At 40.8% G+C, this 24,215-nt stretch overlaps 1 protein-coding gene and 1 non-coding gene across 5 annotated transcripts; one reads left to right on the forward strand and one right to left on the reverse strand.

The window, feature by feature from the left end:
* Window positions 1–699: 699 nt before the first annotated feature.
* On the reverse strand, window positions 700–23,481 carry dennd2da (DENN/MADD domain containing 2Da). Of its 4 annotated transcripts, none has more exons than XM_026367762.1 (17): window positions 23,258–23,481; window positions 17,772–17,829; window positions 17,598–17,684; window positions 17,449–17,484; window positions 10,069–10,116; window positions 9,619–9,720; window positions 7,949–8,124; window positions 7,385–7,497; window positions 7,220–7,289; window positions 7,049–7,126; window positions 4,525–4,665; window positions 3,469–3,617; window positions 2,836–3,007; window positions 2,685–2,735; window positions 2,491–2,572; window positions 2,162–2,404; window positions 700–1,030 (listed from the first exon to the last, which is right to left on the reverse strand). In XM_026367762.1, the coding sequence occupies exons 1-17, from the start codon at window positions 23,282–23,284 to the stop codon at window positions 963–965; spliced, it is 1,701 nt and encodes a 566-aa protein (XP_026223547.1). In that variant the 5' UTR covers window positions 23,285–23,481; the 3' UTR covers window positions 700–962. The 4 variants fall into 4 exon arrangements, with proteins under 4 accessions (XP_026223547.1, XP_026223546.1, XP_026223545.1 ...); XM_026367761.1 differs by having other exon boundaries at window positions 23,255–23,481; XM_026367760.2 differs by lacking the exon at window positions 23,258–23,481 and adding an exon at window positions 20,343–20,650.
* trnak-uuu lies at window positions 6,480–6,552 on the forward strand. The gene has a single exon. It is a non-coding gene; the product is annotated as a tRNA-Lys (tRNA).
* Window positions 23,482–24,215: the final 734 nt, after the last annotated feature.

Consider the following 24,215-nt stretch of genomic DNA (forward strand, 5'->3'; position numbering starts at 1 on the left):
TAAATTTTGTTTTAGCAACTAAAATTTAATAATGTGTATGTTTGTAAAGTTAAATTAATAAACTAAACTAAACTATCTTTTGTGTCATTGATTTACTCATAGATACTCCTGGATGGTTCTTTCTGTTTTGTTGATTAGTTTCGAGTTTCTGTATTTTGCACTTCAGGTCCATCCCATTTGACAGATACAAGTCTCCGCTGGGATCACGTCAGCTCCTTTCCCCCAAATTATATCAAGCAGCAATAATCTATGCTGCACATAACAACATCTCCAGACTTTTTCCAGTCTTCAGTGAATATTGGTGATGATACTGACACGGATCATTTAACTAATTTATCTTGGTTTTTACCAGCAGAGGTCACTGTACACTTTAAGAAGAGATGTTAAAGGTTAACAGTGGCTCAGGTTAATGTCACCATGCCTGTGGAAATAAAGTGCCTATCAACAACACATACACACATTTATCATGGTCAAGCACATCCATGATTACACTCAAGTCTGTATTTGTATCACACATAAATGCAAATATGCAATTCACACATAACAATTACTTTACAATACAGTAAAGTAAAGAACAGGGCAGGACGGCTTCTGTTCTTTGTCAGTCAAGAAAGAAACACAGAGTGAAGAAAGAACAAAAGGAGGAGAAGGAGAAGCTACGGTGGGTCCTGTTCGCGTAAAAATCAGAGACTACAGGACTAAATAAAACAAGTCTTTATTTGAAACGAGTTCCCTGCTTATCAGCGACACTGTGGCCACAGGCAGAGAACCAACAGTCTCTCATTCTGCCAGTGTTTCACAGAGTAGCAGCAACGTAGTCGTACAGTAATTCACACATTGGTTGATGCTTATTTAAAACTGGACCAACACAGGTCATAAAAACACACACAGTGCAACATTCACATTTTTTCCTATGTACTTATATTTATATACATGCGGAGTTCCCAGTCCCATCCTGAGAACTAGTGTTTATTTGTCTTGTCCCCTTTCTTCTTTTCGTGGTTGTCTCGGATCATTTTGTGAAATATTCCTGCAGGAGAGAGAATCAGTGCACTGTAAGACACGCGAAACTGTTTCAACATGAGCTTCAATCATCACAGTAAAACATAAAATGGTTCAGAATGTGAAAACTGCAGTGGAGCCGACTAGAAACTGATGATGAAGACGATTAAAAGCTCCTTATAAATACCATAACACTGTGGAGCTTAAGATAAAGAAGGTTACTCAATGAGCAGCAGGGATCTTCCAGTTGTCTTTATGTTTAGTGTTTAACTTAACTCTAAACTAATTAGTGCTGGACTTAATTCATCCTCAAATAAATGCTCAGTGAACACAGTAACAACCACATATATATAACATATTTTCCAACAGCTCATCATCTGTCACCAGTTTAATCATGGAATTAACGTTAGCTGATGATGATTCATGTTAGTTACTAATAGTTTAGACGAAGTTACACCACTGGAAATGTGTAAATAACACCCACACCCATGACGTAGATGCTCCAACCCCAAAAAATGTTTCTTAATGTAATGAATATCTCTCATGTTAATTATTATTCCTATAATAATTCCTAATTGCAGGGAGACACCTGACTTCCTAAAAGTCCTAAACGTGCCAAAAACAGTAGAAAGGCACTTAAAGGTCTGCACTGTAATCCGGTGCCCAGAAACTTTTAAATCTAATGCTGTGATCACATGAATGAACAAGTCTATTCCAAATTTGTCTGACATGAACTTCATAAATAAAGTTTGGTCTCAGAGAACTCACCCTTTAGTAAAACACAAATGTTGGAGGCTACGTATAATTAAAAAAGGGGAAAATATTTATAGTGAACTTGTTTCACATTTATGTTTCAATAAAAATAAGGGGAACTGACTAATCACTAGTAATAACATTAAGGTTTGACTGTAATTGTTTGAATCTCTTAACTAGTAAGTAAACACGTTAAATAGTAAATGCAGTAATATGAGACAGATACTGCATCTGAAGCAGCATTCAAGAAACCGTAATACATACCAACAGTGTGTACTACATAGACCCTGACCTTTCTTTGCAAAGACACCTCCCTGCAGAGGTGTCTGACTGCTGTGCTACAAGGAATCTGGGCGTGGATCATTCTCATACTTGAGTCTTGCGTATGATGCGTTCGCTGTCTCACCTTGTTGTTGTTGTTCAGGATGCTGCTCGGCCTCCTGGATAAACAAGTCAAACATCTGCGTCTGGATGAACTTCTTGACAAAGTGTCTTGTGGTCTTGGACTCTATGGCCTTGTAGAAACTCCTCTTTTCAAACACCCCACCTTCTCCAGAACGGCGTTTCACATACGAGGCGTAATGGCCGACTGTTTTCACGAAGAACTGCAGGAAGGCTTCCGACACTACCCGGTTCAGCTCCTCCACCGCTGAAACAAGGCAGAGCACTTGTGACAAAGGAGCTCCAGTTTATTTCTGTTCCTAATTTGTTGGATTGTGTTTGGCGTTTACTCACTTGATCCTTTTTTTCTGTGGCTTAGAGCCTCTAGTAATTCAGTTTTGAGCTTTGGGGGCAGAATAGCTCCTTCATCACCAATCTGGAACAGCAATATTTTACAGTTTTACACAAATGTTCAGACTTTGGAGAGAGTGAGTTAAAAACGATCTTAAAATAAATGATTCAAACTTCTGTGCTGATGAAACACTTACTGAAATAATGAAGGTCTTCTTTTTATTCTCAGACAAGTCGACCACCAGCAGCTGGAGGAAGATCACGTCTTTCAGTTTGAGTACATGCACAATATACTGTAGCTGTAGCTGCTGTTAAAGACATTTTATAGTGTTCTCTGTGCAAACTCACATCACTTTGGTCGGTCACTTCGTCCAGCAGGCGCTTCTGGACTCCCAGCAGGTAGGGGGTTGGTGCCATCACTACATCGATCAGGATCTCAGGAACAATAGAGATTAACGTGTGCTGCCAGGTGAAGGGGTAAAGCAGGGCTGCCACAGCATGAATGACCTGGGATAATGTGCTGCAGAGACACCAAAGAGCTCACATTAGATCTGTTTTCTGGTTAATGCACATTTCTACAGTACTACAACAGAGTCACGCTGCACAGTGGCTCTGGTAGGGAAGTCAGTTTAACCAGGATTGTGAGATCATATGAACTAAGATTAACTTTAACTAGTTTTAGAAACTGCTCCACAACAACAGCCTCTATGTTAAGACCCTCAAATCGGATGAATGAGAATCCAAAACGCAGAAATTACTGATTTACCAACAACACGTTTTTAATTCAATTTCATCAGTAAGGGAAGAACACACTCTACTTCTAATCTGATCATTTGTTTCAGAATCTTACTGTGAACTAACGTCACATCCTCTATGTTTAAGCTTGTGTTGGGTTTCGCTCCCTGAGGTTGGCATGAATCAGCTTGATTAGTTTCCCATGGTGTTGCTGTCTGTGTGAGTGTGCAGGTGAGTCTGTAATACCCCAGCTCGTCAGCTATGAAGATGATCCGTCGCTCCAGGACGGCGGCAGCAAACACTAGTAACACCTCCTCGTCTGTCAGGCAGCTGAAGAGCGTGGCGAAGTTAACGTGCTCCAGCCAGGAATCAAAGGGCCGGGTCAGCCTGATGATCTGGAAGAAAGTCACCACTGTCACAAATCTGCATGTCATCAATTAACTGACACGTCACTGAGGGCCTGAGGCCTTCCTTTTAGAAAGGGATGACATACTGGTTCGCTTCAGTGCTTCCACATAAAGAGCACCACCCTTACTGCCACCAGGGCCGACACAGTCAGAGAACCGTGTCCATGTCCTCATTCCACCCTGAAGGGTGGTCACACTAACTACAGCACACACGGCATGGGTGAATACTGGAGCTGTTCAAACATTGGTATGCAGCTTGGTGGAGGATTTGTGCTTTGAGGTACATGTTGGGTAACGAAGGACGGGTCCAGACACAACTCCACACAAACACACCCACCTGCAGGATCTCATATGTCACTGGCTTTTACTGATACTGTACTCTGTGTGTAGGTTTGTGTGTGAGTTTGTCTTCTTCTCTTTTTAAAAATCTTTTCAGCCTGTTTCACAACTTTCAGAGAAATACTGTAGAATTAGCAACGGCACAACTGCCTCATAAATCATGTTTATCAGTTCTGAGAGTTGGGGAGTTTCTTTCCATCTGCTCTGAACTCAACAACAAGGCCTGTCCCGTCTACAGCTGGGCCTGAATCCATTTAATGTTTCCGTCTTGTGTCACTGAGTGTCGTCATTTTCCCAGCTGATTGGTCAGTCTTGGCACATCCTCCAGATCACTCATTGTTTTAGGCTATCTGAAATGTGTCTGGAATTTAAAGGGAAACTGTTTTTTTACCATCTAGGTTGTATTGTATTAGGACTCCTGGTTAAATTTGACTCATTTATTGAACTCAGTCACTAAAAGTCCACTGAGTCAAGATAAACAGAGTCTGCACAGACTGTGGATGACCGTATCAACAAAGATGAAGCCAGCCAACACAAGTCGGGGTTTTTCTCTGACCTCAGTGCCCGACTCAGGAATGAAGCTCTTAATCTCCACAGTGTTTCCTGGAGCTGGGAATGGAGCCTCTCGCAGCTTCTGCATGAATGGGTAGATCATAGCCATGGAGATCTGCCGCCGCTTCTCCACCTCGTCAAATATCTGCACACACACACACACACACACAGACACACATACAGAAGCGATCTGCTTATTAATATAACTCAGCTCATTATAAATGTCCAGTGTTCTAAAAAAGGAAGCAAAAACACAGTAAGAGTTATAGGATTGCAGTTACTGACTCATCAACACATGAGTTGAACTTTGGTTTGTTTCTGAAGTTTCCATCAGGAAGCACATTTTTGGTTTATTATGTTCAAATGTGCAACAAAATGCACTTTATTCTGTATAAGATGCTGTTATAATAACTCAAAATATGAACCGTACACTGTGAAATAGACCCTGATGTGAACTTAAAACACTTTAGGTTAAGTCAACAAATGCAATTTATTCTTTTAGCACAACTAAACGTTACCTCGATTAAATGTCGCTCGTTGTATCAACCTAAGACTCAGATTTATTAGTTCATTGAAAAGTTGTTTCAACTTCCAAATATAAGTCTGATTTATCAGAATGACCTGTTTGATTTATTTGACATAATTCATTTATTGAACATTCTTAGTAGTTCTTTCAACTTCAGCACCATTAAAATCTGAAGCCTTAACTGAGGAAAGAACCGCATTTCTGCCACTGACACGATGAACGGGTTCCTGTTGAAGCCACAACGTACTAGATTTAGTACAAAACCAACATGTTAAGCTGCTCGCAGAGACTGATGAGGTGTAGTGTGGGGCTGGGACTGATATTTTCAAAGCCTGAATCTAAACCACCACTGCTTAATGTGTGTTGTATTAATTTAATGAGTAAACTCTGAGAACAAGTTTAAATATTTAAAACAACAATTTCATCCCAATACAAAATACATTAAGTTGAATTTGAGAAGGTGAATGAAAGATGTTTACTTTAAGTTAATATAAAAATATTCCACAAAATCGATGAGACCTTCGTATTAATGTTATGTTTATTCATTAGAGCTGTTTAAAATCCCAGTGGTGACCTTCATACACCACTGATACATTTAGAGCAGGTGGCACACACCACTAATCAAACATAAAACCATCTGACTGATGTGTTTCCTGGTTAAAAGTCAACCAGGAGACGCCCTTGATAAACGTATTGCTCTGTTAATAATCAATGAGGGTTCGCCTTAGTTACACAATGTGCACGGATCATGTGCATAAAATGAACACACGTCAGTCGTATTTATTTCTTTTTCCAGCTGACATTATTAAAGGATATATTCTGTATTTACTATATTTATTACACAATATCATCATTTACGGTTTAAGCGCATAAAGAAGGTCGTTCATAGAGTCCGTCTGGGATTACATAAAGAGAGAAAAGCTTGGTGTTGTTTAAAGATAAATGGTGGTGATAGAAAGTTAATATTATATATATGAATATTATATATATATTATATTGTTCCAGAACAATGTGATCATTTGCTTGAACCTTTGTTGGTGTGACGGAGGTTTAGAAAATATTTTCAGTGTTTTCACTGATCAACTTTATTGGATTCTGTAAATACAATAAATGCAGCTCAATGTGTGCATGTACCTCTCAAATCTTCCACATCGATGGTACCGTCACACATATGCTCTGCTGTAGGCACAGACGCACTTTATTTTGTTTGTTTTTCCTTAAAACAAACTGAAATGTTGACTCGTCTCATGACAGATAACATTTCCACTGTCTCTTTCCGTTTGACATAAGCTCAGTATCAGAGAACCTGGTGGCGTTTCTGCACAGAATCGATGTTTGGCTTCATCTTTGCAGTTTGAGTTTGCATTTCGGGAGCAGCGGCAGACTTGAACCTGGCACTCACAGCATGACAATATAAAACAAGAGATTCCAGAGCCTGGATAGCTCAGTCGGTAGAGCATCAGACTTTTAATCTGAGGGTCCAGGGTTCAAGTCCCTGTTTAGGCGACAAGTGTTTTTTTTTGGGGGAGGCAGTAGCAGTGGCTACTTGCTGAGGTGTCTTGGCCAAGACAGCAAAACCCCGTAATAGCATGTACATGTCTGGCAGCTGACCAACAATATCAATAAAGTATTCATTATTATTGTTAAGTTTAATCAATTGGTGGAATCCACAGTTTTCACATCTCAGTGATTTTCAGTCTTCACTGCATTTACATTTTCATGGACATTTAAGTAAAGGGCTTTTACTATCCACAGTTGACTAAATCTCCATTAGAATAAACATAACTTGACACATTAAACTTCAAGCTGTATATCAGGCGTGATCGCAACTGTTCAAAATTAACCAGGTGATAAAATACAGGAAGAGAAGTTGAAACTAACAGCTGTCACTGGGTTTCACAATGCTGTTTTGTCAAGTACAGCTAACTGAAGCCACATTAAGAAATGAGGTGACAGACACTCACGGCGATTTCCTCTTTTAGGAGAAGTCATTTGAACGCACCTTGGAGAAGAGGCCGAAACAAGCCAGGCTGCTGATGATGCAATAAGCTTCAGGAGGACGGGCTCCTTTCCCTCCAGGCTGCAGATTGAAGAGAAGCACAAAAACAGAGGATGCATTAAAACCTGACTCTGAATGAAGTTGATGATGAAGTTCGCCTCAGTTCACACTGACCAGCAACCTCCTGCAGTATCCATTTCTTCTGCTGCCGTCAATCTCGGTGAGAACAAAGGAGAAGGTCTCGCTGCAAACAGAAGAAGATAAAGTCCGAGCAGGGATTAAAGCAGTGGATCATAAGAATAGCATAAAGGATCAGGGCGACACAACAGGCTGCTGTACCTGTGATATTCTGTCAGTGGGGCCCAGCTGATTCCCTCTGGGAAACAGAAGAGAGTGATCGCCTTTAGCGTCTTCTCCTCCTCTTCCTTCTGATATTTTGCCATCCCATCTCTCTGCAAGGAAACATGCAAATCTGTCCTTTTACAAAATACTGTATGTTTATATTTCTTAGTTTTTCACAGATTCCCAGCATTCCCCAGTTCTCTTGCAGAAAACATCCGCTGTATCTGATTTTACTCGAGTAAATTATTTAGACAGATACTTTTATTTAGTTATTTGTGGACTGTGTCGTGGTACAAGTAGGAGAAGAGTGCATGTCATTTTTTAATGACGTGTCCTGTTGTGTTTACAATACAGCAGAGATTTAACGCACCGCTATATTTGATCCAACAGCACTAAAACAGTTCAAATCAAAGCGTTTCCAGCCGTCCTTTTACAGTTTTATACAGATTCCTATCTATGTTGCAGGAGGTCACTGGTTATTTATTGTAGAGACTCCTGCTGCAGTGTTTTATCTGTTTATCTTGTTTATAGTCTATGTTTGTTCTTTACCATCACACTGACCTTGGGAAACTGGTAGGTGATTTGAGGCTCGTAGCTGCTGCTGTCTTTAGTCTTCTTGAGGCTGACCACCACCAGATACTCGAAGAAGTACTGACCGCTGGCGTAGCGTTGCTGCCTGGATGTGTCGGCTGCTGCTGCCGGGCACGGAGGCTCTAAAAGCTCTGGTTCTTTCACTCCTACGTAAAAAGGAAGAAAGGCATCGTGTGTTAGCACGCAGGCTTATAGCTGTAGTCCAGATGGAAAGGTTTACAGGCCTCATTAGACCCCAGCACTTGCTCCCTGACCTGTAATGCTTCATATCACAGTATGTCGTACTACAGGACTGTGGCTTTTTAAACAGTCTGAAAGAGACAATCTCAACTGGAGGGAAGGAAAACTGCAAAGTCTGGTGAAACACAGCTGTGACCTAAGGTTTCCTGTGCACTACTTATGGTCACGTTGCACTGTGGAAGCGTTTTACTGTAAATGTTTATCTTGTGCACATGTGGGTGACTTAACACACACTTCTCCTCATTTACACTGCTCCACTGATCAAAATGTGGTGTTGACATGACAGATATGTTGCAGTGTGCCAGCAAAGGTAAGATAAATGATATATAATAATAATAAATCAGCTTTTGAAATGTTTTATAAAGACACACTTTGTTAGAGCTCAAGGGAGAAAACAAGTTTGGTTCTGAGTTCACACACACACACGTCTAAAGTTCACTAACTAACATGCAGGATCTTGTTTGTTTCACTTGTTTCATCACTGAGTAAAAACTCTTTTTTTTACTCAGGGATTTTAATCAATACAGCTGTCTACACACACCGCGAGTGCAGCTCTTACTGTCACCACACAGTGTGAATCTCACCATCATAACTTTGTTCCAGTGTAAATTGTTGGGTCTTGTTGTTGACTCTGCACAACACAGTTGCTAAGAGTGAGTTGTTACAGTGCGGTTGGCAAAATGATGCAACTGTGGCAATGAAGTTAATATTACATTGAAGGGCTATTTCGCAATGTTCCAGCTGATGATAATGTTGATACTGATACTGTTGGGAGTAGTTAGCATGTCTAAATATATACAGAGAACTGTATCCTCATTCTTAAAGAACAAATGCTTCTGCTCTGTTATTCAGCCCCACAACAACATCCCAGCTTCATCCCGTCTCCTTCGCAGGCTACCAGTCTGCTCATGTGTTTACGGCTGCATTCCTCCCTTTTTGTCTCAAATAAAAGCCCCCCAGCGAGGTTGGCAGCATTTGTGTTCCTGTGTGATTTGGGCCTGTTGGTGCAGCTCAGGAGAGCTGCTGTTCTGACTTGACTGGATGATCGGACACGAATAAAAAACTAAATGATGTATTTAATCCTTTTTTTTTTAATCATCATAAGCCTCGCGTGAAAAAAGAAACTGATGGGCATCACAGTACGTTTACATGAACAGGACTTTAAGTTAAGTTTGTGTGAACACCATTGAATATAAGACACATTCTTAAAGGTATTAATTCCTTACATCAGCCATGTACTCTGAATTATTTTTACCACAGCATCCTGTAGCTGCAGCTCTGTACGTTCATATAATGTTTATGTTATTTAAACTAACTCAGCTCTACTACTCTGATCACCACCGTTTTCCAAAGCCTGACTCTTCTTTACTGTGCTGTAGTAGGATCAGTTCATCACTCACCATCTCTTTTGTCTTTGCGGAAGGGCATGGAGGGCCACATGACACTTAACCGTTTGAGCACCCCCTGCGGTCCACCGTCATTTTCTCTGGATGCGATGGCATCTGGTAAAGAAAAGACAACCAGCAGCTGCTCAGTGCTGAAACCTTCACACAACAATGTTGGAGCCAGGCGACACTAGCATGGACAGAAATATGTCACCAATAGTTTACAGCCCAAGCATGGAGAAGCAGAAATAAAGCATCTACACATGTTTTGACGTTTCTCTGGCCTGACTGAGAGTTACCATTAGGAAACTTCTTCTTTCTTCTATAAAGGAGAAAGTTACAAACTCCAGAACCTCCTTTTAAACTGAGAAGCAGAAAGTATTAATCCACACAAGGTAAAGTTATTCTGAAGTGACCCTTTATATTCTAATATAAAAGATAACACCACAATCAAGATGTACTTACTGGGCTTTCCATCAGAGATGAAGTTTGACGAAACTTTGGGCTGCTCACCTACACAACACAGAGAAAGGTTTGATCAATAAACACCTCTGAGAGTCCAGAGCATCACAAACCTACTAAATACAATTAGTGAAACAGGTTGTAAAACATGCAACATGCAGTGTGTAAGTGATTTAAAACACGAAGCAGGATTTATCTGTTTCATAAAGTGAATGCAGACTAAGTACAGTCAGTTTTATTAGAGAACAGTCAGGACCAAGGACGACAAGACCAGATCCAAAATGTGGTCGACCTGAACAGATAGAGACTCCGACATGCGACATGCAACATGCGTCCTTTAAAAAAGAAAAACTATCTTAAATACTTTAAACTCCTGTTTTATTCTCCAGCACCAAAATAAACATTCACCTGTTTTTCTGAAAATAAGCTCAGCTTCAGTTCCCTCATCAGAATTAAGCTCTGGCAGCCGCATTAATCCCACTTCTCATTTTTTCTCTCGCCTGAAACTCCCCTGAAACCCACACACCACAAACACTCAGGTGCATTTGGAACCGCTCGGATTTTGGACGTACGAACAACAATAACCAACTTCTACAAACAGATCTGAGACCTGCAGCAGTGAAACGCACCTGAACGTTGAACAGAAGACATTCACACCTTCCCATTTATATCTCACAGTGTCAACGTGTCTTCTTCGTGTCAGAATAAGCACCCTGGTCACTTCTCTGTAAAGGTTGTGAGCTCGAACCAAAGAATATTTATGTGTCACTTTCAACACAGCCGGAGTCTGAAGTGTACACATTAAGAGACGGGCACCAGGGTTATTATCTAAAACTAAAACCAACTTCTCAAGTGAAGAAGTGAGATTAAACTATCAGGGAGCTGTGGGACTAAAAGACAAGTCAAGAAAACACACGTAGGAAAAAGAAACTCCAGTAAAAAGTGCCACATGTGCTTGTTGAAGAACATCTGTGCAGAGTTCTTTTTCAGGCCGACAGACTGAATCTGAAAAGTTTCATGTTCGGACTGATTTAAACCTGCTTTTTGAAAACAACTTCCTGAAACCAGGCTTCATGTACTGAGGTATTACATCACTCGAACACACTCATACAGTTCACACTCTTTTTGCACTTTGTTGTGTTGAAGATTTAATTTGTAACTGATAAAACTGACATTTCCACCGATCTACATACACAAAACAACCCATGACGACAAACTAACATAGGATTTGAATCACTGAACTAAACTGAACAGTATTCAAATGCAGGATTTCTACTAGTAACTCTCTGTTTGGATTGGAAATCAGGATGTATCAGAGCAAGCGTCATTAATATCTCCCTGTTGCCTAACAACACTAGTTTAGCAACACATGTCGCCCTCTATTAATCCTCTGTATGTTCTGCAGAACTAAGTCTGTGAATCATTTGTTTACTTCGGACTCTGAGGAAAGAATTTTCCTGATTGTGCTGCCTTCAGGTCATGTGGGAAAAAAACTGAAAAATGATGTCAGTCTCATCTTCAAAGTGGAAGATAAATAACAACAATAATTAATAATCATAATAATATAAATAAATTAATAATCACCTTAACTTTGACAGTTAACCTCACATAAAAAGTGTTAAACTCTTAAAATATCAAAGCCGAATAAGAAAGAAGAAGAAACCTCGTTGGTCCAAGTTAAAGTGAAAGTCAGTTGTTCCACTCATGGTTTTGTCAAAATAGTAAAAGTAAAAGTAAGTAGTAAATATTCAACATAAAACCAATGTAGGTTCCACATATGGTATTAATTCAAAAGCAGCTTGTTTGGTGACAGTTAACAGATCAAATAGGTTTTGTTGACAACATAAAACCACCTACAGGCTTTTCCAGCTCATTCTGATCTAAGCCATGATTACAACGTGGAAAAATGTCCTGAGCTTCTCTTTCACTTTCATATGGTGAAGTAAATGTCAATGTGCCAGTGATTCATGACAAGAAAATGTTCTTACAGCACAGGGACAAGAATGTTTTTCACTTTAAACAGGTGGCTGCAGCAAATGCATCATCTGCATTACTTTCTACCAAAGTTTCCACAGCAGCTGAGAATCTGAGGCAGACGTAGCAGCTTCGTAGCTGCGCGGAGGCGGCTGTGTATTAAAGCTTTGCTGGCGGAGGCTCCGGTCATGCCCAGGTTAAGGCTCATGCTGGTCCTCCTGCCTCTCTGCCTTACCACACATGTAACTCCCAGACTCCTCAGCCCCTGTCGGCCGGTGGTGGACCAGAGCCTCAGGCCAACCAGGAATTTCAGCCTCGCCTGCAGCCAGCAAGCCCGGGCCTGCAAGAATGTGTGTCACCGTCCGGGGAAGGTGCACAGGGCAACTGGAGGACCCTCTTTTTTGGATGGGGTAGAAAAGAAACCTGATGATGGACTGGAGCCCCTGAACTGAAGTGAATCCTAAAAACCCCCGTTAAAGATTTCCACTTCACTAACAGCTACAGTTCCAGTCCTGGAACGGAGCCTGTTTCTACAGTATGTTGTGTAACGTAGAGTGTGAAGATAAGAGCAGTAGCTTATTGGAAAAACTACTATTGTACACCGTTTCCCATAAACCCTAGACGAGTGGCAGAGGGTTCAGACAAGTCTGGAATAACAGCAGGACGGAGAGGACTTACAACTAGAACGATTCGAACAACGTCCAGAATCATTTCAATTACATTACTTTTACTTTTTCTCTACATTAATCATATTTAGTTCGTTTTTGCAGATGTATAATAAGATAATATATGATTATTATGGATTTATCACCTGTCAGAACATTAAGTTAACATGAAAACTGCTCCACCTTTACCAGCTATACAGATATAAACCTACTTTAACACAGATCATCTTATATATCTTATATCTTTTATACTTGAAAGTCTGATGAACAAACTGGAACAGACTTAAAGATTAATGTCATCAACACCATCAAATTCAACAGTGTTAAAAATACACTGCTCTCTTCTTGGAGTCCATTCACACTGTATGTTAAGTGGCATTTGCAGTTGTGTACTTTACCACTGCTGCAAACTGTCAGGCAACACTGTGGTGATGGCAAGACTACGCAGGAAGTGACTTTTTGTTTTTTTGACTTTTGTTTTCTTGTAGGATTCCCAGAAAGAAATCGAATGTTTCTCAGAACGTTGAACTATTGCTGCTGGAAATCGAAGAGTTATTTAGAGACATTTAGTTTTATTATGGCAACATAAAGGATTTAAACACCAGATATAACAACTGGTTCATCTGTACAAGTGCTTCATGCGTGACACCTAATGTTTGCACAAACACCTCTATTGTCTCTGGGTGGAGGACTCGTGGATGTAAAAACCTGGGCACACGAAACAGCAACTGTGGAACTATTTGGTTGACTTCTAATAAAGAAAGTGTGCAGAGCAACTAGAACCCATTTATAATCATCTAAACACAAGACAAAGTTTACTATAAAAGGACCTGCACACATGAGTTCAGGGAGGGCAAACGTGTGAGAATAAAGGTACTGATCCTGCTGGAGGAATCCTTCTGAGTTCCCCTCGGTGATCCCAAGTGAATCACTTTGAGACAAAACTGGTAACACCTCACCACAAACTGCATTCCTGTTGGCTTGTGGGTGTCGCTGCATTGTTCGCTTCTCTGTCAAACTTGATTTCGCTTTTATCACCACTTGGACATGTGCGTTAGGATGGAAAGCTGAGTGAGCTCACACATCGACACAAAGAGTGAGGTCAGCCGGGTGACCTGCAGATGGAGCAAGAAAATCCCCTCTGGACTCCGTCCAAGTTTCACTTTCAGTCTGGCTCCTCTCCATAGCTCACAACTAAAATCTTTAATGAAGTCTCAAGTCCACGACTCACAAGCGTTGCTGGCACAACATGGGAGTTTGCTCTGTGTCAACAGCCACGGCAACATTTCTCCACCCAACGCTTTTCACTTGCACAACTGTTCACTCGATGTGCTGGAAACATATAAACCACACAGGAAAAACTGCCACAGGTTGGAGGATCATCTTCTAGTCTCGATAAAGACGATTACACCAGAGCAGCCTCTAATTGAGCTGACATGCGACTAGTGTAACTGTAATGTAGGTGTAAATAACTGTCCTGTAAAGCAGCTTCACCCCCTGAAGCTCCTCAACATGTTACAACACCGTGCTGCCGACTCAATATGCACAAGAAGAGCCAGAATAAAACTGCCTGCATCCTGTTCACCTTTTCCTTTTCTCCACTCATTTAAACCTCTTCATCCATTTGTGCTTTTATATTAAAAATAGTTTCTAAACTATTTTCCATCAGTGATTTGACTTTTCCGTGACGACAAGGCTGAATGAATCACCTGGGGGCTGGTGTGAGAAAAGGTGTTGGACATCTATCTAAAGTGGTGTAACTGATGACACCAGGATTTCAGACTGACTCAGTTCAGCTCTTGATGCTCCAAATAATCCACATTCTACAGTTGAATCCATTAAACTACTAAAAGGTGTGTTTGTAGGTATTAAGAGATTGAGTTGGGCTGCATGTGTCACAGATTGACACTAAAACATTGCAGGAAACAAAGAAATTCCTAATATCCACATGAAAGGCAACTCCGCACCAAACTGCATTTAGTAAACAGTGGATTTAATGTTACAGCCCTGGTAAAAGGATGCACTGAATCTTAAAGGGCTTCAAAACAAATCACCACACAGAAACAAGGCAGCTCCAGTGAAACAGCTGTAACCACAGTGGGACCCTCCGGAGGCTCTGCTCCGGTACTCACTCCATCTGCTCCTGATGTTCGTCACCGCGGTTCGGTTCGTTCTCGGTATCGTTTGGCTCATGGCTGCTGGTTAATCCTCCGACACTCCGCGCTGCTCTCGTCTGTTTTCCTCCACAAACTCAGCAGCACAGCAGCGGCTGTGTTCCGTCTCCATACCCGCACACAGACTGCAGCCTGGACCTCCGCTCCGCTCAGAGCATGTGAAAGCAGCTCTGCTCCGTGCTGCGTTCAAGTTACGAGCGAGAAGCGGGAAAAAGGGCATTTCCTGCTGTTCACTGTTTGTTAGTCTGTTTTAGTGATGGAGGAAATGATCAGGTAAGAAGTCACTGGGATAAAAGGAACAGCACTAGGCTGGTTTAAATCTATCTATCAGATAGATTCCAGTTTGTGCATGTTAATGATAATTCTTGCATACACACAAAAGTTAGCTACGGAGTTCCACAGGGTTCTGTGCTTGGACCTATTCTTTTCACACATATTTATATTTGTATTTATATTTTCCCCTTTGGCAATATTATTAGAAACCCTCTATACATAGACATAAAGGCTTGAATGTCCTCTAATTTTCTACTCCTAAATTCAGACATTCACATATAAAGCACCTAACAATCAGGCTCCATCTTATCTTAAAGACCTCATAGTTCCATATTTTCCCAGCAGAAATCTCAAGCTGTAGGTTTACTTGTGGTTCCTAGAGTTTCCAGATGTAGAATAGGAGGAAGAGCCTTTAGCTATCAGGCCCCTGTCCTGTGGAACCAGCTCCCAGTTCAGGTTCGGTTCAGACACCCTCTCTACATTTAGGACAGATATTTGGTGAGGTCTTAAATCTTTAATGACTTTTTAACCCATAGTTTTAATATTTTCTGCCATAATTTTGACTTTTTCCCCATATAGTTTTCACTTCAGTCAAACTTGTTGTCATGATGTCATAATTTAGACTTCTTATCTCATCACTTTGTCTTTTTCCTTTATAGTTTAGACTTATTAAGTTGAACCTGTAAGTTTTGATGTCATAATTTTGACTTAATATTATAAATTATTATTATTCTTTTTATTTATTATTTTTTCTTTCCTTATTTTGTCATCTAGTGGCAGAAATGGGCTTCCATAATAGAACTAACCCTGATAATAACTCCAATACAACATTTCCAAACTCAGCACTGCAGGTCTTCTTCTTATAGAAGATAACAAGCAGACAACGACTCAGACTGTCTGGATGAATCAGAACAGCTTTTGGCTTCCAAGAGCTGAATCATATTTACTTTAATGACTTTTCCTTGTTTTTACAGGTAAGTTAAGATTTATGAGAAATGCAGTTTACTATTACTTTCGGTGTGTAAACACAGAGAATATGTTTGGGGTGACAGTAACTTCACATCAGAGACCTGATTCCCTAAATCGCTAAATCGTATTCCCAACGAATCTTTATCTGTTACAGTTCATAACATTTAACGGGGTTAAAGGGGCATTATTAATTATATTGCAGTTTTATGCATGATTTCATTAGCAAAAGACAACTTTAAAAATAAAAATCAAACTTAGCAGAAGAGTCCCCCCAAAGGGAAACCATCAGAAAGTACCGAATGGCTTCAAGTCATAATCCATCCATCATATCCACTATTCCTGTTCCTGCTGTCACTGGGCAAGAGGTGGAGAACAGGTCAGCAGTCTATCACAGAGCTGACATATAGAAACAGACAATTGTTCAAACCTATGGACAATTAACCCAACAGATGTCTTTGGACAATAGGAGGAGGCCAGAGACACACACAGAAAGGCCAGCCAGTGGATTTAAACCAGGTTTTCCTGGATGTGAGGCCACTGTGCTGCCCGCTGCTAGTTCAGTTCTAGTTTAATTGTTGCCTCACAGTCATTTCACAGCGGAACGAGTTCCAGACAGAAACATGACAATTTACTACTGACTTGTCCGTTAGCATAATGCTAACACACAATGGGATTTATTATTAACATGCTAAATGAAAATTTGCACAGTTAATCAGGGAAGCGGAAAGTGGACAAGGAGACTTGAAGAGGTTATATAGGAAGAAGTGGGACACTGAGGGACTGAAGAGAGTAGACGAGTACAGGGAGCTGAAGCGTAAGGTGAAGGTAGAGGTGGCGAAGGTCAAACAGATATGAGGACTTTTTATGTCAGGTTGGACAGTAAGTAAGGAGAGGTGGTAGTAGAGTTTCTGACCAGTTTGTTTAACAAGATCTTGGACAGTGAGAGGATGCTCGAGGAATGGAGGACAAGTGTACTGGTGACAGTTTTAAGGAGATGTTCAGAGCTGCGACAGCTACAGAGGAATAAAGCTGATGAGCCACAGAGTAGTGGACCAGGGCTAAAGGAAGAGGTGAACATTTGTGAGGAGCAACGTGGTTTCATGCCTAGAAAGAGTAGAACAGAGGGTGCAGAGGACAGGATTAAATAGAGGCAGATGATTCACTGTGGCGACCCCTGAAAGGGAACAGCCGAAAGGAAGTAGAAGGATGTTATTAGTCAGCTGGTAGCAAGGCAGTTAGTGAAACTACCAGTGATGGTGACTACAGTGTTCTGGGAATCACGTGGACTGTTTAGCATGCTCAACTTTTCCATTTCTGCTTGTACATACCTGTTATCGTCATCAGATCGTCATCTGGGACTGACTCTAGGATTAAAATATAAAAGAAAAATGAAAACATGCATTAAAAGCTGAGACCAGATGGTGATTGTGTGACAACACCTACATTTCCTGTCATCGCCTTGCTTTTTATCGTTTACCTTTTCTCGATCTCTCTCGGACTGATGAAAAAGACAGCAACCCTCTCCGTCGTGGAAATCCAGTCTCTTCACAAGTGGTGTGCCTCCCTGCAGACGATTCACAGAATTTAATGAAAATAGTTGTTTTTTTTTACAATACTGTGAATGTGTCTTAAATGATTCATGATGTCTTACTTTTAATACGAAGAGATGAGAAGCCGAAACCCCTCCTTGTGGTTGGAGACAGTGAGTTCTGAGAGAAAAAGGAACAGATGTACATTTAAATGAAATATATGTATAAAAAAGTTAACTATACAAACGCATTTTGGAAACTAGAACGATCAACAAACTGAATATGACATGATTTTCCTTCCGAGTCGATGTGCTTGTCAAATCCAACCATGTTGATGAATATTTGTGACCACGGTTACTCGCCATTCGTTCAGTGACGTTAGCTGTTTTAAAAAGATGACTTCTGTGATCCAAATGTGGACTTAGCCACTCTCAAACATCACATGGTGCAGTCAGACTTAGGGCAGCTGCTACAGAAACTTGTCACTCTCATATATGAGACATGCAACAACACTGAAACTGAACTGACGTTCCAGCATTCTTCTTGTAAAAGCTGTTTTGAACTCTGAGTGACTGAAATATTTAGACTGTGTAAGACGAGTCTGGATCAGGGCCACAGCTCCCTTCCAGCTGGGAGTAAGCCACTGTCCCAAGTGAAGGAATTCAAGCATCTTGGGGTCTTGTTTACAGCTGAGAATGAGGTGCATTGAAAGAGACGCTCAGTTCATTGATTCGTCTACAGTATGTTCTAACCATCAGCTGCGGTCGTGAGCTGAGTAATGACTAAAGTAACTACACTGTTGTAGACTAAATTAGGACTTCACACATCTGTAATAGTCTCTAAATAGAACTACAGCACCTTCACTTGGGGTTGGGTGCCTCCCTGTGGAGTTTCTTGCAGCCCGCCCCCACTGGGAGGAGATCCCAGATGCAAAGCACATTGGAGGAAATTCCCATATGTCCTGGGAATGTTTTTGGATCCCTAAGATGGCATGGAAGATAAATGTTTGCAGATGCAGAACTTGCTACCACCATAACACAGACCAGAAAACACTCACAGAAAGACGGATGGATGCAGACAGCATCATGCTATTTTGCTACACCGGGACATTTAATCTACTTTTCTCATCACGCTGAGGTTAAATGTTCAAGTAGATATTTAAGGGCCTCTGAGTAGGAACAATGTTTACTATACTGTACATTTCTGTGATCCCATAGTGACAACATATTTTGTCAAGCTAGTGGAAAAGCCCTCACATCTCATCTGAACTGATATTTATGGCAGATTACAGCAGTTGGACAGTAAACTTGTGTTGAACTTAAAGATTCAAAGTTCAGTTTCTACTTGGTTTTAACACTTGGTTTGCTCTGCGGTGACCTTTAGAAGTCAAATTCAAACCAGTTTCTTATACTATTTTATCTTTGCTACCATGAAGCCACTTTGGTTTTATCAGCTGACAGTTATTTAAATACTCCACTAGGCTCATATACATGCACTGAATGGCTGAATGTGCTGAATGTGAACATTAGTGGATCTGCATGGGAAGACACAGCCACTATTTATAGCCAAAATGACAGGACATGACAATGCCCTATGGGAAAAACTCCCCTGCAGTGTAAAACAGCACTGTACGGGTGGAATGCATCAAGCATTAGTTAGTGGAGAAGAACATAAAGTGTTATTAGTGTGTTCAAGTAGTAAAACATTGTTCTGCGTTTGACTTTGACATATTTTGGTTCCTGAAAGCTTAAACATTTGCAGTTTTGTCAGTCACTGAGCTTTTCTGGGAAAAATCCTCTTGCACAGGAAGTTCCGAGTTTTAAATTTCTAGTTTGTTTTCTATTAATTAAAAGAGAAACTGAGTAGTGAGCATGAGCAGAGAAGAAGCAAAGAGCGTCACCTACATGAAGTCAAAGAAACCTCAGTAAGCTGCCTGAGCCTGACTGGTTATCAGCACACATGGAAAACCTGCAGTTAAACATCACTGAAATCAAAGCTGTGTGGGATGATTTGCCCTCGACGCCATGATACAGACCAGACTCTGTCTTTAAATATAAACTACTGTTAGAACCTACTAACAGGTCAACCAGCAGCACAATCAAACTTCTCCAAAAGATGCAAAATGCAGCTGCAGTTCTCATATTTGATGAACCATAAACGACATGTTGCACTGCACTGACACTTGTTAGCTGGCTCAAATGTTTGACAGCTGCATGGTCAACTCAGCAGCACCCACAGCTTCCTGTCTGAACACCCTCCAATCAGTCTGGCATCTTTGCTTCCCACATAGCAAAAGATCCTCAGCTAAAGGGTTCAGTGAACTCCGCCAACAAACAGCTGGAGGAACCAGTCTACAACTTTCTGTGCACTCACAAACAAAAAAAGAAGAGGAAGAATTCAAACGTTCTTCCCCACTGGCCGCTGATGTCTGACAGAACTGAAACACGTCCTCTTGTGGAACTTGACGTTCACTTTCATCCTCCTGACTCAGCAACTTGCTTTGTACCTTGCTGGCTTTGGTTGTGATCTATATCTAGGTGTTAGTTAATTTATTTGTTTATTTTTCCTCCTCCTTCTATCGTCTGCCACACACTAACGCGCACACACACACACACACACACACACACACACACACACACACACACACACACACACACACACACACACACACACACACACCCAGCTGCAGCCACCTGGTAATCCACAGTCTCCCAGAGTCTTGTGCTTTGGATCAGCGTCTTCATGCTCTCTGTGTGTCAGCAGCTCTTGTTGTCCTGAAGGTCGGTTCACGGTCGTTGCCTCGTTGTTTCAGTCGGTTTGTCCCTGCTGTATCCTCCCGTTAGCTTTAGCTCTGCTTTTGGTTCCGTCTTATTAAACTTTAGGCTTCGTTTTCTTGTGGTCTGCCATAGTTCGTATTAACATCCTCCTACTCCTAACCTCCTTTGTTGTTGTGCACTCTTGGGTTCGTCATTTGGTAAAATCCTGACAGCTTCGGCTCCACACTTCTGCCAAATGACTAAATCTAGATGTGGTGATTTCAATAAATCACCCAGTGTTGGTGTTAACCGCTCAACGATGAGCGGTTAACACTAAATATGGAAACTTTGGAAAATGTGCCATTCTTTAACTTTCAGTTCCTGAAAATTTGAGAGCTTTCTTAGTAACAAGAACTGACTTTCATATTAATTACTATTAAACTATAACAACAACCTGCTGTATATGTGGGGTTAGTGGTAAAACTATTTATTGGCAGACAGAGGTTTGTATCATCCACCGAGACCTTTGAGCAGCATGCGAGGGCACAAAATGCATTTAGTGCATTTCCTGACAACTTCAACTTTACCACAGTTTGCCAACTATGGTTGCTCAGGTTTAGGTTTTGATGTCTGCACAGACATGGTGGTATCAAACCTCATGACCTTATTATGAAAATAAGACTCAAGGACGTTTTGCACAGTTGCTGCGGCTGGCCAGATCTCAGTCAATCAATATCCCAGCACGTACAAAGCTTCCACTAAAACCACAACTTGACATTTTGCACTGTGTGCAGACACGACACAGACGCTTCAGAGGTGTTGGTTGACTGAACTTTAAACAGAGTAGCACAGCCTGGCTCCAGTCTAAATGCTAAGCTAGGTTTAACCTCAAGTAGAAAGATCTACGCTTAACACACAGACATGATATACTGTACACTGAGAATAAAAACAAAACCATTTCCCCTCAAACTAAGCAGACACTATAATCACATCCAAGCCCCACAGAGAGGCCAGTCCAGCTGTTGGCTCTAAAAACCTGCCCCAGCTGAGAAACGCACATCCAACCACCTCAATAAGTGGTCGTTGGGATGCTTCAGGACCTGCACACACTTGTCCTTCCTCTGACTTATTATCCACTTCAAAGAGCAGATGGTCTCTGGAACCTACAGTACGGTGACCACACCTGTAAGTGAACAATGCATGATTGTTTGTGCACTGACTCTATGACAACACACACACACACACACACACACACACACACACACACGTATGATAAAATTACAGGGTGTTCCTTTTTCCTATCTCTTCAACTTCAATAAAAGTTCTCCTTTCTGCAGAATGAGGATTTCAACACTTCAGGTCTACTTTAATGATAATACTTCAGTCCAGGTTATAGTGTAATTTGATTAAAGTGGTCATATCATACTTTATTTTAATTTTATATCTTATTCAGGGCTCCACTGATACAAGATTATATGATTTTCAAGTTAAAATATACAAATATGTCTGACAATGTTAAAATGCCTCATTTGAACTCCGGTGTCATTAAGCCCCCGTTCCCCCATCCCACTCTGTTCTGATTGGCCAGTGAGTGGAAATCTTCCTGTGGGCTGATAACCTGAGAAGGTGGTAACCAATGCAGCATTTTGAAAAACTCTTGAGGATCAAACCCGGGCTTTTCACTCCCAGTCAGTAGAGTTGGACAGGTCTGCAGGTCATTTACTTTCATTAACTCATAATGCACTGCATATGAAATTTAGGTGTTAAAGGTCAATAAATAGTACAGTATTATATCATCACCTCATTATGTTCTGTATTATAGGATTATTATCATCGATGTATTAACACATGAACAGAGTTTTGTTGTATTTGGTTCAGTATTTTATATAATGTTGAGCAGTTGAATCTATTTCTATCTATAACAGAATCCTCCATCGTATTAACCGTCTGTTGAAGGTGACAGGTGTGCTGGAGCCAATCCCAGCTGCCCTTGGGCAAAACGTGACAATAATTCATGCTCACGTTCATACCTACAGGTTATTTGGTCTAGCTGGGAGGTGGGAACCTTTGTGCCTTCTAAGAATGCTAGAAGTGGACTCAAGACGACCCTGAACCTGCTTCTCTAACCACACTGTTACCACTAAGTGATACTAAACCATTTACAAATACAAATAAGGGGTTCGTGCTAAATACTATCTGATACTAGCATCATACACCAATAAATGATAGAATACAACACAATATAGCAAAAAAATAAATACGTAAGTTAAACATTAGAAACTGTGTTTTAGTTTCATTTATATGACAATAGGATGGTACAAACAGTGAACAGAATCTACTGAATCTGTAGGACAGTAAAATAAAATAAACTTAAAATGATCTTCAGTATAAAATCTGGAATCAGTTCTACAGAGGATTCAGTAAAGTGACGTGAAAGTGAAAGAGACTTTCTGGTTCTTCATACAGGTGCAGGATGTTGCAATAATTCTATGTACTGACTAAATTTCACCCCTTCCCCCAACAATCAACTTCAGAACTGAATATACTTTTTACCACAGGAAGTAAAAGTTAACATCAAAGTTCTCTATTTCTCTTGTCATGTGATGTTAACAGGAAATGGCAGTTTCTCAAATGTTTTACTACTAAGGTCTTTAAACGTCACAATTCTCTGCTCTGGTTTCCTGATTGTCACTGAAGGTAACGCTGCACCTCAATCTTCCAACACTGAATTCAATTCATCTCTGGTACAGTGAGCATGAAAACATCAGTGAAATCACAGACGAGCCTGTAGAAACAAATGCTGCAGATCTGAATTCAAAACACAAAGATTAGGAAAAGAGCACACTCACTACCTGTGCTTGCTGTGATGTCTTGTCCATTAGTTCTGGCTGAACAGACGAGATAAACGTTCTTTCCCCACAGGGTCCAGAATTAACGTGCTGACATAACTGACTTTCTTCACCAGGCTTCTGCAGTCGTCAGTAGAGACAGTGAAGAGACAAGTGCACATGCATGAGGGAACGCTCTAGTTGTAATCTGTGGTTGATGGACTTCAGCCTCTGACTGGGATTTCCTCTTTCAATTTTGAAGCAAAGAGCTGTGACACAAAGGGTGTGTTCATGTGACTGTTGACTGTGCGGGGAAACCTGTTTATCAGCTTGTGAAACCAGTTTGGATAACGATTAATAAATAGAAATAGGCAATAGGTTAGCATGCAGTTATTTTCCAGGAAAAGCAGTTCTATGTCTCTGTTGATGCAGAACGCTGAACTGCTTCAGGACGTCCAGTTATAAACGGCATAGACACAGTTCCTAGCTGACGGGTTTAATTATAAACTTGTCTACATTCAGCTGAAACGGGACGACAGAATAAACAGTGTGTGAATAAGAGAATATAGACAATATACACTTTAATGTGCCACTGGGACGGATACATCAGCCACGAGTGCTGTAATCTGTACCATTAAACAAAGTCAATTGATGAGCAAGAATAATGCTGGTGACTAATAACGTGATGATAATAATAGTAACACAGACACTTGTATTTATTGTGCACACACAAGGTCACTGTCCTCCTGTCTACTCAAGTTAGGAGCCGTCAGGACCGATTCTCTTCACTTTATATATGTCCCCTTTAGGCAATATCATTAGGAAACACTCGCAGATGATGCCCAGCTATACTTACCTATGAAACCAGGAGAAACTAATCAATTAGTCAAACTTCAAGCTGCTTAAAAGACATAAAGGCCTGGATGTCCTCCAATTTCCTCCTAAATCCAGACAGGACGGAGGTTATTTTGTTTGGACCTAA

Source organism: Anabas testudineus, chromosome 7 (genome assembly GCF_900324465.2).
Source record: "Anabas testudineus chromosome 7, fAnaTes1.2, whole genome shotgun sequence".
Lineage (NCBI taxonomy): Eukaryota > Metazoa > Chordata > Actinopteri > Anabantiformes > Anabantidae > Anabas > Anabas testudineus.

Coding starts and splice junctions, on each gene's coding strand:
- dennd2da (XM_026367760.2), bottom strand. CDS start 20,393: ATGAAGACGCTGATCCAAAGCACAAGACTCTGGGAGACTGTGGATTAC. Junction 3,618..4,524: donor TTCCTGAGTCGGGCACTGAG/GTCAGAGAAAAA, acceptor ACTTTCTTCCAG/ATCATCAGGCTGACCCGGCC. Junction 2,573..2,684: donor AGAAGACCTTCATTATTTCA/GTAAGTGTTTCA, acceptor TTGCTGTTCCAG/ATTGGTGATGAAGGAGCTAT.